Here is a 17,558-nt window from a genome sequence, read left to right as displayed (position 1 = left end):
GGATACCCTGGAAGGTCAGTTTGACAGGGAGAAGAGTCCAGAAGAGTTGGCTGTAGTTTAAAGAAAAGTTACTGAGGACACAAGAGCAAACAATCCTGATATACAGAAAGGACAGCAAGTATGGCTGAAGACCAGCTTGGCTTAGCAGGGAACTCTTCAGGAAGAAAAAACACAAAAAGGAAACTTACAAGAAGTGGAAGCTTGGATAGATGACTAGGGAGGAGTATAAGACTATTTCTCAGGCATGCAGGGATGAAATCAGGAAGACCATGTGCAATTGGACTTGCAGCTAGCAAGGGACATGAAGAGAAACTAGAATGATTTCTACAAGTATGTTAGTAACAAGAGGAGGATCAGGGAAAATATAGGTGCCTTAGCAAATGGGAGACGCAACCTAGTGACATGGGATGAGGAAAAGGCTGAAGTATCCAATGCCTTTTTTACCTCAATCTCCACAGGCAAAGTCAGCACCCAGAGTACTGCACCAGTCAGAACAGTTTACAGAAGAAGGTGAGCCCCAGGGGGTCAGGAGCAGTGGGGAGAAGATGGACACAGGCGCACGTGTGTCCTTCCCACACGTGTGCCTCCTTTCTGGACCCGGAGCGGAGGAGAGTGCAGCAGTAGCAGCGGCAGCGGTGAGCGGAGCAGCTGAGGGGGCAGCAGCAGCTGATCCCCCTAAGGTAAGTGGGGCTGAGGGACTGAGGGGCCGGCGCAGCTGAGCCGGATCTGGAGGGGAAGCCCCCCGGGTCCCTCTTAGCCGAGCCAGTAGGGAGCCGCGCTCCCGAGCCGCGCGAACAGAGCGCGCAAACAGGCGCGGTCTGTAAGAGCGCGCCGGTGTTTGCGGCGGCGTTCGTGCCGGCGGGCGAGCAGGCGGGGCCCAGAGGCTGACCCCTGCTCTGCTAGTAAGGGCAGCAACTCCTGCGATGGTGTCGACACGGAGTTCTGCCAGGGCCCCTGCCCGGGGGGCGCGGCCTTCCCGGGGCTTGTCCGAGGCCTCCACCCAGACAGAGCCCTCGGGGGGGCTGCCGTCCTCCAACCCCCTGGCCTGCGGGAACTGCCCGGCAAGGTCTGGGGGGGCAGGGACTGGGGACTCCTGCACCTGTCCTGTAGGTATCCGCCTTAGGACCCTGGAGGAGTGGGTGCAGGAGCTCCTGGAGGAGGTTAGCAGGCTGAGGGGAATCCGTGAGGCAGAGGAGGAAATTGATAGGTATTTTCTTTCTCTGCAGGGTGGTACGACAGAGGAGAGGGCAGCCCGGGATGAGCCCTCCACTGCTGAGTGGCAGACGGTCTCCCGCGCCAGGGCTATTAACCATGTTGCGGCACCAGTTCCTCCTGTCCATCTGGAGAACAGATATGAGGCCCTGGCAGCCCTGGAGGAGGAGGGAGCAGTGGAAGATTCCAGGGAGGAGACTTTGCGCACACAATGTCCTGTGCGGGCGGCGGGAGTCAAGAGGCCTAAGAGGAGGAAGCGTCGCGTCATCGTGATTGGTGACTCCATCCTGAGAGGTACGGAGGGCCCCATCTGTCGCCAGGATCCCTCAGCACGTGAGGTCTACTGCCTGCCCGGAGCGAAGATTCAGGATGTGAAGGGGGTGCTCCAGTCCATCATCCAGCCCACCGATTATTACCCCATGGTCCTTGTCCATGTGGGTACTAACGATGCGGCCAGGAGAGCCCCTGATTGCCTGATGGAGGACTACCATGCTCTGGGAGGCGTGCTGAGGGAGATGGGCGCACAGGCGGTCTTCTCTTCCATCCTGCCAGTGAGCGGTCGAGGCAGACGTCACGAGATGTGCATAGCGGAGACCAACTGGAGGCTACAGGAATGGTGCTTCGAGGCGGGCTTTGGCTTCCTCAGCCATGACCGGCACATCGTGATGAGAGACATGCTGGGATGGGATGGGCTCCACCTTTCCCCTAAAGGTAAGCATGTGTTCTCTTCCAGGTTGGTGAACCTCCTTCGGCAGGCTTTAAACTAGGCTCGTCGGGGGAGGGGGAAGATGAGGGCGGAGGAGATGATGAACTACCAGGCCCAGCAACAGCCAGCGAGCCCAGACCAATGGTCAAAAGGGAGAAACAGGTAAGTGATGGGGGACGGGGCATTGCTGAGACTAGGGGGTCAGTGGGCACAACCGTTGGAGGCCTCAATTGCCTCTACACGAATGCTCGAAGTATGGGGAAGAAGCAGGAGGAACTCGCCCTCCTCCTAGCTGTCACCAGCCCTGACATAGTAGGGATCACAGAAACGTGGTGGGACTCATCGCATGACTGGGCGGTGAGGGTCAAGGGCTATAGGCTATACAGGAGGGACAGGATAGGAAGGAAAGGTGGAGGAGTAGCACTCTACATCCAGGAGGAATATACTTCCTCGTTAATTAGCAAGGGGGTGGGGGGGGCACTCTGAGGTGCTCTGGGTTAGAGTAAAAGGCAGTCCAGGGGAGAGAGACTTAACGGTGGGAGTCTACTATAGACCTTCCAACCAGGGAGAAGAGCTCGACCAGGAATTCTTAGGTCAGCTCACAGAGGCAGTGAGGGCTAAGGATGTGGTCATCATGGGGGACCTGAAATTCCCAGACATCTGCTGGGAGGAGCAGTCAGCCAAGTCTGATCGCTCACGTCGGTTCTTAGCCAGAGTGCAGGACCTCCATCTAACCCAGGAGGTGCACAGTCCCACCAGGGGAGACGCCTTGTTGGACCTGGTGCTGGCCACGGGTGATGACCTGGTGAGGGGGCTGCGGGTGATGGGCCACCTGGGAGACAGTGATCATCGCTTGCTGGAATTCACCATCCAGCGTAAGGTGGCAAAGGGCTGCAGCAAGGCAACAGCCCTAGACTTTAGGAGGGCTGACTTCAACAAGCTAAGGAGGATCGTTGGGGAAGCGCTGAGGACCCAGAGGGGAAGGGAATCAGATGTTGAAGGTGAGTGGTTGCTCCTTAAGGAGACGATCCTCCATGCCCAAAGGGAGGTAATCCCAACAAGGGTCAAAGGGAGCAGGAGGGCACATAAACCCCCATGGCTCACTAAGAGCATCCGGGAATGTCTCCTTGCTAAAAGGGAGGCATATACCCAATGGAGAGATGGGGTCATCACCAAGAAGGACTATGTTACAGTCGCCCGAGGATGTAGGGGGGCAGTCAGGAGGGCCAAGGCAGAGATGGAGATAGGACTAGCTTCCCGGATTAAGGACAATAAGAAGTCCTTCTTCAAATACATAGGGGGTAAAAAGAGGGTCCCGGGTAATGTGGGGCCCCTGCAGGACACGATGGGCAACTTAGTCATCACGCCAGATGATAAAGCTAACATATTTAACGATTTCTTTGCCTCTGTCTTCCTAAGTAGGGACCAGTTCAGCCACCTCCCTGCTGGGCCCCCCTCGGGCCCCGGGAGAGACACGCCTGGGCCAGGGGTTAGCGAGGAGTTAGTTAGGGTACTTCTGGAGAGGCTGGACGTGTTCAAGTCTGCTGGTCCGGACGATCTTCACCCTAGGGTTCTACAGGAACTGGCCGAGGTCATTGCGGAACCCCTGGCGCGGCTCTATGAGCACTCGTGGTGCTCTGGCGAGGTGCCGGAGGACTGGAAGAGGGCCAATGTGGTCCCTATCTTCAAAAAGGGAAAAAAAGAGGACCCGGGAGATTACAGGCCAGTTAGTCTTACCTCAATCCCGGGTAAGCTCTTTGAAAAAATTATCCTGGCACACATCCAGGAGGGCCTTGCGGGGGAATGCATGTTCAGGGGCAACCAACATGGGTTCATCAGTGGCAGGTCTTGTCAGACCAACCTGGTGGCCTTTTACGATCAGGTCACCAAATCATTAGACGCAGGGGTTGCTGTGGATGTAGTCTTTCTGGACTTCCGGAAGGCTTTCGACACTGTCTCTCACCCTGTCCTCATCAAAAAGCTGGGAGACTGTGGTGTCGATGCCCACACGGTCAAATGGGTCGCCAACTGGTTGGAGGGCCGCACCCAGAGGGTGGTAGTGGATGGGTTCTTCTCGACCTGGAAGGACGTGGGCAGTGGGGTTCCGCAGGGCTCGGTCCTCGGGCCCGCACTGTTCAACATCTTCATCAGTGACTTGGATGAGGGGGTAGAAAGCACCCTGTTCAAGTTTGCTGATGACACTAAGATGTGGGGGGATGTGGGTGCACTAGAAGGGTGCAATAGGCTACAAGCTGACCTTGACAGGTTGCAACGGTGGGCGGATGAGAATAGGATGGGGTTTAACACTGATAAGTGCAAGGTGTTGCACATGGGGAGGAAGAACCGGCACCACACTTACAGGTTGGGGAACTCCCCTCTTGCCAGCACGGAGATGGAAAAGGATCTTGGAGTCGTCATTGACTCCACGATGAACATGGGCCGGCAGTGTGGGGAGGCAGTCAAGAAGGCCAACCATACCCTGTCATGCATCCACAGATGCATCTCGAGCAGGTCCAGGGAGGTGATCCTCCCCCTCTATGCGGCACTGGTCAGGCCGCAGCTGGAGTACTGCGTCCAGTTCTGGGCGCCACACTTCAAGAGGGACGTGAACGATATGGAAAGAGTTCAGAGGAGGGCCACTCATATGATCAAGGGTCAGCAGGGCAGGCCTTATGAGGAGAGGCTACGGGACCTGAACCTGTTTAGCCTCCACAAGAGAAGGTTAAGGGGGACCTTGTGGCCTGCTACAAACTGGTCAGGGGGGATCAGCAGGTATTGGGGGAGTCCCTGTTCCCCCGTGTACTGCCAGGAGTGACCAGGAATAACGGTCACAAGCTGGCGGAGGGTAAGTTTAGATTAGATATTAGGAGGCGCTACTTCACAGTCAGGGTGGCTAGGGCCTGGAACCAGCTTCCAGGGGAAGTGGTGCAGGCTCCTAGCCTGGGGATTTTTAAAAGGAAGTTAGATGAGCACCTTGCCGGGGTCATCTGACCCTGGTGCTCTTTCCTGCCAAGGCAGGGGGTCAGACTAGATGATCTACCTAGGTCCCTTCCGACTCTAGCTACTATGAAACTATGAAACTATTTTAGTCTGCAGAAGAGAAGACTGAGGAAGGATTTGATAGCAGCATTTAACTACCTGTAGGGTGGTTCGAAAGAGGATGAAGATAGACTGTTTTCAGTGATGGCACATGACAGAACAAGGAGTTTCAAGGAGAACAAGATCTCAAGTTGTAGCAAGGGAAGTTTACATTGGATATTAGAGAAAACCTTCTCGCTAGGAGGGTGGTAAAGCATTGGAATGGATTACCTAGAGAGGTAGAGTCTCCATCTTTGGAGGTTTTTACAATCCAGTTAGACAAAGCCATGGCTAGGATGACCTAGTTGGGGATGGTCCTGCTTTGAGCAAGGGGATGGACTAAAATAACTTCTGAGGTCCCTCCCAACCCTAATTTTCTAGGATTCTATGATTCTACGTTTATGGTGGAAGTTCTCCTTGAATTTGAGTGCAGTACATTATTTATGCCAACCAAGCAACAGGTCAATCAAGGATTTCTTCCCTTTAGGAGACAGTGACTAGATGTATATAAAGCTGAGCAGCTGTCATAAAATAAGTTGATTCAGGAAACAAAACAAAGCATTAGAGAAAAATTATTTCAAAACAATAGCCTACCATTTTTGGTCAACCAACTTCATGCTTGAGCAAGTTGGATGGGCTTCCCTACTGAGTTACAGAAACAACTTACATTTTTATAACTTACATTACATAGATATCTTGGAGTTCTTGGGTCTCAGCTCTGGATTCCTTTTGTTCTGGGAATCTGTCTCCAGTTCATTTCCTGACCAAGGAAAAATCTTTTTTTCCACATTCCCTGTGTGAGAATGAGCCGAATTGCCATATTGGTCAATGCTATTTTGTTAGAGCTGTCAACTTTCATGCATAATACCTAATGTATAATACATACACACACACATACACATATACATATGCATACACATATGTACATACACATACATACATACACATACATACACATACACATATACATACTGGGGTACAAATCCATATTTACCACTGAATGTGCACACATTCTTCAGTGTTCTTTCCAAAAAAAAAAAATTGTCCAAACTAATGTGAGTGTTACATATCCTAGCTAACTTATATATGTACTTATACTATGTTTCTTGCAAGACATTACTCATTAACTGATCAATAGCTTCTGCTTATTCCATATGAAGTATCTCAACCAAGAAATACAAAATAAAAATGAACAATGCACAGTAGCCAGGTAACTGTTTAGATTAAAGCACATTCCTAGAAGCATATGCTGTCACCTGGATATAAAGGATATTTTCAGTTTTGATAAAATGTATCCAGTTAAACTGTAGATCACAAAATGAATATCTAGTTGCACCAGAAACTTAATATAAACTAGTGGAGATAAGTAATATATTTCACACACATACTTTCTGTAGCAACCCAGAAGAATCAGAACATAGATGTACATGTTCAGTTTGAAAGTCTGGCACTAGGTTAAGAATTAAAAGGCAGTACTACAAATAATTGGATCCATTAGCTTTTAAGAAGGCAGCAAGAAAACAAAACAAGTGAAATCAAAGCATGAGGAGGTGGGTTGCTGGGCAGCTCAGCTGAACAATGTCTGTGCCTCACTAAGGGAATGCCTGTATCTTCCATGCAAGCCTATTTTCTTGGGTTTAAAAACTGTTTGTTTTTAGATTTTCTTAACCAATTGCCTGACTTTACTTTGTCTTTGCCCTAAGAAGAATGGAATCCAATGCCTCTGTCCATTTCCCTTGCTTTTCCCTTGTTCAAAAGGGTGTAAAGATCATATTTGTTTACATCCTGTCTTTCTCTTCTTGTTCAAAAGAAGAAAAGACCTGTGTTCATTTTCAGCCTAGCTGAAGGCTTCATTCTTGCTCTGTCCCTAAAGGGGAAAGAAGCAGAGACTACTGAAGGATAGAAAGGAGCTGGGAAAGCTTGGGGAGCTGGTTCAAATATAGGACGAAAACCGGTCTTCAAAAAACAAGGTTGGTTAAAGTACCCATATGCCTTTAAGAACTAGGGACACAAACAGAAGGCCAAGACTCACACCCCTTTAGAACCTTGTGAAAAGATTAATAAGATACTGTTAAGGTTTACTGTAGCACAGGGCTGGGCAAAATGTCAGATCCAGCCAGCAGCCAGACTCCATTTCCCAGCAACCCCATCCCACATGACTGAAGCCAGTCTCCTTAGAGACCCCAGCCACAGTGCAGAAGGCTGGGGTTGCCATGAAGACTGGCCCCAGCCACTGTGGCAGGGTGTGCGGCAAGGCAGGGCAGGAGGCTTCTCCAGAGCCACTGGGATCCTGCAGCTTGGTCCGGAGCCAGACAGAGCTGAGATCTTCTGCCTTCAAGCTCAGGGAAGGGGCACACAGGCAGCAAATTGCAGCTCTGCCTCGGCTCGGGACCATGCTGGTGCCACTGCAAGGAGCCAGGGCAGAGTCACAATCTGCTGCCTGCGGGCCCCTGCCCTGAGCATGCAGGCTGCAGATCATAGCTCTGCCCTGGCCTCAAACTAAGCTGCCCCCACCACGATAGTCCAGGGAGGACTATTCTGTAGTTGCTCGGAGATTTAGGCGGGTAGTTAGGAAGGCCAAGGCAGAGATGGAACTGGGACTAGCTTCCAGATTAAGGACAATAAGAAGTCCTTTTTTAAGGGGGTAAAAAGAAGGTCCCGGGTAATGTGGGGCCCTTGCAGGACGCGTTGGGAAATTTGGTCGTCACACCAGATGGCAAGGCTAACATGTGTAACGATTTCTTTGCCTCTGTCTTCCTAAGAAGGGACCAGAACAGTCACCTCCCCGCTGGGCCCTCCTCGGGCCCCGGGGGGAGGCACACCTGGGCCATGGGTTAGCGAGGATTTAGTTAGGGAGCTTCTGGAGGGGTTGGACATATTTAAGTCAGCCAGTCTGGATGATCTTCACCCTAGAGTTCTAAAGGAACTGACCGAGGTTAGTGCAAGTCCCCTGGCATGGCTTTACGAGCACTTGTGGTGCTCTGGTGAGGTACCGGAGGACTGGAAGAGGGCCAATGTGGTTCCCATCTTCAAAAAAGGCAGGAAGGAGGACCCGGGAAACTATAGGCCGGTTAGTCTTACCTCAATCCTAGGCAAGCTGTTTGAGAAAATTATGCTGGCACACATCCAGGAGGGGCCAGCAGGGGACTGCATGATTAGGGGCAACCAACATGGGTTCATCAGTGGCAGGTCCTGTCAGATCAACCTGGTGGCCTTTTACAGTCAAATCACCAGATCATTAGATGCAGGGGTAGCAGTGGATATAGTCTTCCTGGACTTCCGGAAGGCTTTTGACACTGTCTCTCACCCCGTTCTCATTAAGAAACTGGGGGACTGTGGTGTAGACACCCACACAGTCAAATGGGTCGCCAACTGGCTGGAGGGCTGCACCCAGAGGGTGGTAGTGGATGGGTCCTTCTCAACCTGGAAGGACGTGGGCAGTGGGGTTCCGCAAGTCTCGGTCCTCGGGCCCGCACTGTTCAACATCTTCATCAGTGATTTGGACGAGGGGGTAAAAAGCACCCTGTTTAAATTTGCTGATGATACTAAGATGTGGGGGGACGTGGGCACACTGGAAGGATGCAACAGGCTACAATCAGACCTTGACAGGTTACAAGGGCGGGTGGATGACAATAGGATGGGTTTCAACACAGACAAGTGCAAAGTGATGCACCTTGGGGAGGAACAACCAGCACCATACCTACAGGTTAGGGAACTCCCCTCTTGTCAGCACGGAGGCAGAAAGGGATCTGGGGGTCATCATTGACTCCAAGATGAACATGGGCCGGCAGTGTGGGGATGCAGTCAGGAAGGCCAACCACACCTTGTCATGCACCCACAGATGTATCTCGAGCAGGTCCAGAGAGGTGATCCTCCCCCTCTATGCGGCACTGGTCAGGCCACAGTTGGAGTACTGCATCCAGTTCTGGGTGCCACACTTCAAGAGGGATGTTGACAGAATGGAAAGGGTCCAGAGGAGGGCCACTCGTATGATCAGGGGACAACAGGGAAGGCCCTATGAGGACAGGCTGTGGGACCTGAACCTGTTCAGCGTCCAAAAGAGAAGGCTGAGGGGGCATCTTGTTGCCTGTTATAAACTAGTCAGAGGGGATCAGCAGGCATTGGGGGAGTCCCTGTTCCCCTGAGCACTGCCAGGAGTGACCAGGAATAAAGGTCACAGGCTGGCAGAGGGTAGGTTTAGGTTAGATAGCAGGAGGCGCTACTTCACAGTCAGGGCGGCTAGGGTCTGGAACCAGCTTCCAAGAGAAGTGGTGCAGGCTCCTACCCTGGGGGTTTTTAAGAGGAGGTTAGATGAACATCTTGCTGGGATCGTTTGACCCCAGTACTCTTTCCTGCCATGGCAGGGGGTTGGACTAGATGATCTACTCAGGTCCCTTCTGACCCTAGAAACTATGAAACTATGAAACAAGATCCCAGGTGGGAATGCCCCACCACAAAATCAACAAAGCTCCCTGCCCTGCTCTGCCCTGCCAGCACAGCTAGGGCTTGTCTCCATGGCAACCCGATCCTTGTGCAATCACAGCATAGCTGCAGCTGGGGTTTCAATGAAAACCAGGCCCAGCCATGTGGGCAGAAGCTGCTGGGAAAGGGAGTTCACTGCTAGCCAAATCTGGCCCAGGGGCTGGACTTTGCCCATCCCTGCCATAGCAGGACATCACCTCCACAGGTGGCTGTGAAGCCCCTGGAGGCCAAGAAAATTTCTTGCACCCTCCTTTTGGGGCAGTCCACACTTCCTGCTCCCACCACACATTGCTGTAAATTATTATTAAAGTATGGGAGGCTGCCCTGAACTTACACTAATGTTCCCCAGGTACTGGGGGTCAACACCTAATGGGCTGATGGCATGGCCCTATGCTATTCCCCATACCTTGTATGTGTTTTGAGTCACAAATCGGGTGGGACGCTTTTCGCTATATCTCTAAGCCACTTCAAGCCTTCCTTCCCTTGTTGGATTTTTAGCATTCCTGGCCTCTGCCCCACTACTCTGGCTGGTCCTATAGCCAAGGCCCACTGTTCCAGATATGACTCCTGGACCCAAGTCCTGGTCTTACCCTCTTGGGCATCAGGCCCCTGGCTCTTCTCTCCATTTGACTTCAGGCTTCGGGATCTGTGAGTCCACACTCTGCCCATTTCCAGCCTCTGGGTTCTGTGGCCCCATGCTTTGCCTCGCTCCAGGCTCTGCACCTGCTCAGCCTTGATCCTGCCCCTCTCAGGGCTCAAGGCAAGCATGTACCCCTAGGACATTAATAGGACTACCCCTTTAGTCCCAAACCCAAGCCACTGGTGTAACTTAAAACACTTCAGCCTTCTGCTAGGCACCCAAACCCTCTCTGGGCTTAACATAAAATAAAAAACCATTTGCTTGCATAACAAGTCTCTTGCACCCTACCCACAAGTAACTCTTCCATGTTCCCAGGCCTGCAGAGCTTCTTTCTTCCAGTCCCCCTGTGGATTCAGGGGCCCTGCTGTGCTGCTGTCAGGATCTCCGCACTCTACAACTCTCAGGACTTGCCTTCCTGTCTGGCTCTAGCCCAGGCTTATATAGCTTAGGCCTGAGTCCTCTTACAGTCAGGTGACACCCCTGTCAATTGATCTGACTACAGGGCTGTCCCTTAACTGCCACTCTGTTGGCTGCCTGCATTACAAAGACTCTGTCCTTAAAGGGGCCATGCCACTCTTCAGTAAAAGGCTAGGGTTTCTGTTACATTTACCAAAAAATGACATATAGTTTAATTTAATTAGCAACCATGAGAAATACAATGAATGCTTATATGAAAGTGGACATGACTGAAAAGAGTCAGGGTCTATAGCACTGACTGCAATATGGAACAATGCTTGTCTTACACCAAATTCCTTGACCTAGGGAAGGGGTTCTCAACCTTTTTGGATCAGTGTACCCCTGGTGGGGGGGGATGGGGAGGTGGGTGGTGCCTGCGTGGCAGCGTGGGATGGTGCATGGTGGCACATACCCCTGGTTGACAACCTCTGACCCAGGGTAAATCTGTTTTCTGCTGATTCTGTGCACAAGCAGAACTTAGAGTATTACTAAAGTGAGAGTTGGGGAGTTCTTTCAATCTATGTCCATGGAATAAAAATGGCTCTCTATCACCCATTTTCCTCCTCACACACTTGATTTACAGGGCATTCTTGGAACGGCAGCAGAAAAGGAATGTGCAGGACCAATCTATGCCATGTGAAAATCACATAACTTAATGCCATGCCCAACTTACAGGCATTCAGTGTAATTACACAAGTTCAGAAAGTTCTGACAGTAGAGAATCCCACTGCTCAATAAGAGACTAATTTACCAATTTCTTAAGTACTTCACAACCCCTCTTTAATACAACATTTCTGTCTCCAATTGCCAAGGTATTTCTGAAATGTACTTTCTGCATCATTTTGTGGTTGGAAGGAGAGCACATTCATAACCTAAATATCCAAATGATGTATCAGTTCTCTTGAAAAAACTCTAGGAGTGCAAATGTTAATTGACAATGACAGTCAGGTCATTTCAGCTGAAGTTTCACTGTGCACATCTGCATTACAGAACTATACTTCTTCCAATCATTCGTTTCTTAAGTATCTTAACAGTAGGTGCGTATTGTAATATATGCAACTAATTTGTGTTGAACCCATCAATTATTATCTTACATGGCTTTTTAAAGAACAGTTACTGTTTTTAAGTAAAGGCATTGGAAATACCTATTTTTGAAGATTTTTTATTTCTGTACTGTGACGTAAGAATCTAAGTGTCTACTTCGGCGTTCTTGTAGGGAACGCTTTGGAGGGCTTAGTGTGAGCACCTTTTGCTGTGGACAGTTTTATATCAGGACATCTAGATGTTCTTTTCATACCAAGGGAAGAACAATCTTGGCCTAGCAGCAGGCCCAAGACTCTGACCTCTGATTGATTCCCAATAATATCATGTTTCATTATATTGGATGAGTGTTAATCCCCAGGTTATGTACTACATTTTTGTTACCATTTATTTCTAATGTGGGACACTGCCTAGGAGCAAAAACAAGGAGGCTTTGAAGGAGCTGAAGACAGAGACATCAGGACTCTCAGGAATGACAGAGAGATCTGTGCTAGGACTCTTTGAAGTGGAGAGGGGCTGTTTGGGACATCAGCGCTATGACCTCCCTCCCCCCCAACCTTTGAAGAGCCAATCCCCACTTCCCAGGAACTGAGTAAAAAAGGAGCTTTCTGTGGTAGGAGTACTAAAGATAGCTGAGGAAGCTAAGGTCAAAGAGCTAGGGTCTTGAAGTCAAAGGTTTGCCTCTCTAAAAGTTACATGAGGTCTGGCTTCTGAGGGTCTTTTGGGAGGGAGACCAGACAAGGCTTGTTTTGGGAGTCCCAAAGCACAGCTTCCCTTGAAATCTGTGACATTGCTCCTCCTCTCCTCTCTGTTGCTCCCTCTCTCCATTTTTGCAGCTGACAGAATATTTTGTTCTAGTTCTCAAAACAAAATTTAAATGATTGCTGTGGTTTGAAACAGTAACTCAATGGAATTAGTCTCATAGAACACAGTGCATCTGTTTGCAATAATGTGGTAGTGAAGTTCTCAGAAAAAATATTTGTCTTTAAATGCCTTGGTAATTTCTTCCGAAGACAAGTATTGAAATAAAGGATCTTCCTTTCAATTTTATGTCCAGAGCAGAGTGATGAATAGGATGGTGAGACAGGTTTCATAGATTTCATAGACATTAGGGCTGGAAGGGACCTCGGGAGATCATCGAGTCCAGCCCCCTGCCCAAAGGGCAGGAAGTCAGCTGGGGTCATAGGATCCCAGCAAGATAAGCATCCAATTTACTCTTGAAGGTGTTCAATGTAGGTGCTTGAACCACCTCCACTGGCAGACTGTTCCAGACCTTGGGGGCTCGGACAGTAAAGAAATTCTTCCTTATGTCCAGCCTGAAACGGTCTTGCAGGAGTTTGTGACCGTTCGACCTCGTCATCCCTTGGGGCACTCTGGTGAACAAACGTTCCCCCAGATCCTGGTGGTCACCCCTGATAAACTTATAGGTGGCCATCAGGTCACCCCTGAGCCTGCGCTTTTCCAGGCTAAAGAGTCCCGTGGCTCTCAGCCTGTCATCGTAAGATCTGTTTTCCTGACCTCTGATCATGCGCGTGGCTCCTCAAGCTTCTCCACATCCTTTTTGAATTGTGGAGCCCAAAACTGGATGCAGTACTCCAGCTGCAGCCTCACCAAGGCCAAGTACAAGGGGAGAATGACATCCCGGGATTTGCTCGAGAAGCATCTATGGATGCAAGCCAGCGTTTTGGTCACTTTACTAGCCGCAGCATCGCACTGGAGGTTCATGTTCATCTTGTGGTCAATGATGACCCCCAAGTCTCTTTCTTCTGTAGTGCTATCCAACGTAGCACTGCCGAGCCTATAAGGAAGCTGCAGGTTTTTCCTCCCAAGGTGGAGAACCTTGCATTTTTCGGTGTTAAACACCATCAGGTTCTCGTCCGCCCATTTGCTGAGCTTGTCCAGGTCAGCCTGGATCACCCGCCTATCTTCTGGCGTGGATGCTTTGCCCCAAAGTTTGGTGTCATCGGCGAACTTGGCCAGTCCACTCCTGACTCCAATGTCCACATCATTAATGAAGATGTTGAACAGGATGGGTCCCAGGACAGAGCCTTGAGGGACCCCACTGGTCACAGGGCACCACGATGAGTGACTGCCATCAATTACAACCCTCTGGGTCCAACCATGGGGCCAGTTTCCCAGACAGCGGATCGTGGTGGAGCCAAGGCCACAACTGGCCAGTTTGGCCAAGAAGTGATCGTGGGATACCAGATCAAAGGCTTTTTTGAAGTCAAGATATATGACATCAATCTCTTCTCCCTTGTCCAGGTGATAGGTCACCTGGTCATAGAAGGAAATGAGATTGGTCAAACAAGACCTACCTGCAACAAACCTGTGCTGGCTCTCCCTTAGAATGTTAGCCTGGGCCAGTCCATCAAGGATGGCCTCCTTAATAAACTTTTCTAAGATCTTCCCCAGGATAGATTAAGATCTTCCCCAGGTTATATTAATTCTACTTGGGATTCCACCTGCCTAGGGGCAGGGAGACCTCAATGGTTGTAGGTGTAGAATAGCCAGCTTTTCTGTGTCCATCAGAATGCTTTCAGCACTAAGGATGTGTTGGAGTCATGTTATGGCAGGGAAGAGGAAGACTATCAAATAACTTTTTAGTTGTGCTCAGCTGATAGAAAGTACTTTGGAGATCATTGCTCACCCAGATCTGAGAAGTCCATAAGTTAACTTAAGTGTGCTATGAATGATGCTACAGAGCTCATCAACCATCTAAAAAAAGTCAGAAAAGCCTGATGGGAAGAAACATTGAAGTCAATTAGCTTCTCACACTCCAGCTGGAAAGTTTGGCAGAAGATAAACCAGCTTACAGGAAGAAACTAAGTGTAAGCAAGTGTGAAGTCAAAGCTGATGCCAGTGCTGCTCAACTTGTGTGTAATGGTCACTACATCAAACCTGACAAGGAATTCACAAGGCAGATAAAGAAAGAAGTTAAACAGCTCTGATAGACTCATGGTCCCAATGCTCACTTGTTTGGAGAGTTAAGTACTGAGGAAATTAAGGCAGCCCGTAAGCTTTTAATGACCAACAAATCACCAGCGCATGATGTCTACATGCTGAATTTCTTTGTAACTCTGAGGAGATGATGATCATTTGGCTTTGTGAGTGCATCTCCAACTGCATCAAAAGCAACAAGATCCCTCACATTTGGAGAAAGGCCACAGTCACTGCAGTCCTAAATACTAACAAGCCCAAGGATGATGCAAAGGGCTATAGACCTAGTTCCCTCATGTGCATTCCATTCAGGCTACTGGAACACCTTATTTATGCCCAAGTCTACCCATAATTTATCTGCAAAAGCTTAAGGAACAGGCTAGTTTTAGACCCAAAAGGTCAACAGCAAAGCAGGTAACTCTCCTTACTCAAGACACTGAAGAGAGCTTTGAGGCGGGGAGAAGGTTAATGCTGTATTGGTGGACCTCACTGCTGCATATGACACTTTTTGCTCCATGCCCTCTACTACAAGCTCCTCCAAAATGATTCTCAGCATTATTATGCTCATGCAGTTTCACTCTCAAGACCATTGATGGACAGGAAATCTTAAGAATGGTGTCCCACAAGGCTCGGTACTTTTTCCGTTGCTTTTCAACATGTACATTGTCGATCTGCCTGACACCCAGTCCAAGGAGTATGGCTATGCCAACAACCTGGCTCTCATCAAATCAAGCAAACAATGGGAAGCCATTGAATCCATTTTGACATCAGATATGAACACCCTCTCTGAGTACTTCCATAAATGGGTCTCCAGCTCAGCCTTGCTAAAACAGTGGAAACATCCTTCCACCTAAATAACAACCAAGCGAAGAAAGAAATAGAAGTCAAGACTGGTGACTAGACATTTGAACACTGTTACACCATTACTTATTTAGGAGTCAAGCTGGACTGGACCCTTACTTACCGCCAGCATCCAGAAGGGGTTCAGGGTAGGGTTAACAGCAGAGGAGCTCTTATCTGTTGCCTTGTTGGCACCACCTGGGGTGCAAGTTTCCAAACACTTCACACCTCAGCTTTGGCTCTTGCATATGCTCCAGCTGAATACCGTGTATCAGTATGGGGCTGGAGCATGCACAGTAAGTTATTGGATTCCAGCCTTAACAGCAGCATGAGGACCATTACCAGATGCCTTATGCTAACCCCAATTGACTGCTTACCAGTCCTCTCAGGCATTCCCTTACCCACCACCCTCCCCAAAATTCAGAGACAAGTTGCTACTCTGGTCCTCAAGATCCAAGATCCAAATCATTCTTTGCACTCCAGCCTAGTAGCCACAAGCCAGAAAACCAACTACCACCTGAAGTCTCAGATCCTGTTCTCCACTGAGCTCAATAAGCTCATCAAATCTGCAGGTGGCACATCACCTACAGAATGGATTTCCCATCAGTGAAGTAGGACATATAATGCACAGGAACTGTGACTAAAGAGCTTCATCCCCAACAGAGCTTCTGCCCCACAGAATGGCAGCTTCCGCATAAGGCCTGGGCTGCTCTTAACCATCTCAGTATGGGCATTGTATGGTTTAAGGCAAACATGCACTCTTGCGGCCTCTCCAAATATGCTGACTTCAGCTGTGGTGCTCAAGCCCAGATGGCTGACTACATCATCAATGAATACCATTATGGCTCTCCTTCAGGTGTCCAAGGTCTTATTGATATTGATCATTCTATCTGTTCCTGACTTTCTGGCTCTGATGCTTCCAACATGTGAGTGTGGTGACACTTGCGAAATCATTATCAGTGTCCTATGACTAGGATAGACGGAAAATCAGTCACATAGCCAGCTCTCTAATGGTGTCGAATTTCTGTTTCACTGGAGTAGATAATCTAGCCTTCAGAATTTGTATTATAAACACTTTGAAAAGATGGCTTCTGGTGCTACTGTTTTGACACAGAGTGCTTTCTATTTGTTGTTCACAATTATGAAATGTGTATGCATCATGAATCCAAGAGGTGCTGAATACCTGTACCTCTGATGGGCATGAAATGAGGTAGAGGAGCTTAGATTAGTTTTGTGCTGGAAAATTTTGACTTGGAGTCTGATCCTAAATTCTTCAAGTAGATTGCATTTGGCTTCATAGGCGATTGAGTGATTAAAAAAACATTTGTCATCATCTACAGCAATGTGTAACTAAAAATGGCAATGTACAATATTCCTTTTGCAAACGCATTGGTCAGCAGAAACTGATGGTTTTGGTTACACTGTAGATTCTAAGTGACTTCAAAAGGATTCTCTTCTAACCATGCTTCAAAAAATTTAATATCTAAAATACCAGGCAGATAGCTCTTTCTCAGAAGCAAGAGCATAGCCTAGAATTCATTTGCAGACATCTGTAAAACACATTGCTATGGAATGGCAATGGAAATGATCCATAACTTGATGTGGCCACTTTTTCTTTGGAAAGACCTTGTTATGGAACATAGATGTGTCACTAAATATAGTGACACAAAACATTGCTTTTCAGTAACTGTGCTCCGTGTAGTCTAAAAACAAAATATAACTGCATGCCAGACATTTTTTTTTGTTTCAAGTGAGCAGTTGTTTGATTTATACAGACATTGTGATTAGGCTCAACTCGGTAGCTAGAAAAGCAAGGGAGGGGGGAAAAACAAGTAAGGTTTTTGTGTTGGCTTTTTCTTCTGCATGCAATAAACCACCCACAAATGTGTTTGTTTCCAGAAGATTTAGCGTTAAAAAGGTGTCAGTATTCAGCACATTTCTTAATTGTACCTGGCTGCTTAGTTTTAGTCATCTACAGTCAAGTGACAGTCAAGTACATTTCTGTAGTGGAAAATGCTTCTTTACCCATTTAATTTAAAATGTTACATGAGTAGAAATGAAAACAATATGCATGTTAATTTATTGCATGTATAAATGACAAATATGCTAGCAATATAAAATAATTATTTAAAACAGTACAGACTAATAAGTTTCTAATTTCAG

At 48.6% G+C, this 17,558-nt stretch overlaps 1 protein-coding gene across 1 annotated transcript in view; it reads left to right on the top strand.

Annotated features, from left to right (window-relative positions):
* Nucleotides 1-407: 407 nt before the first annotated feature.
* Nucleotides 408-17,558, top strand: part of LOC149864214 (uncharacterized) — a 35,137-nt gene continuing 17,986 nt past the window's right edge. The window contains exons 1-3 of the mRNA XM_090049763.1: nt 408-510; nt 604-680; nt 1,227-1,923. Coding sequence (XP_089905889.1) covers nt 408-510; nt 604-680; nt 1,227-1,923 — 877 coding nt within the window. The remainder of the gene's footprint in view (nt 511-603; nt 681-1,226; nt 1,924-17,558) is intronic.

The sequence above is a fragment of the Crocodylus siamensis genome, chromosome 5 (genome assembly GCF_052110815.1).
Source record: "Crocodylus siamensis isolate JL-2025a chromosome 5, ASM5211081v1, whole genome shotgun sequence".
Taxonomy (NCBI): domain Eukaryota; kingdom Metazoa; phylum Chordata; order Crocodylia; family Crocodylidae; genus Crocodylus; species Crocodylus siamensis.
This window is presented reverse-complemented; position numbering and strand designations above follow the sequence as displayed.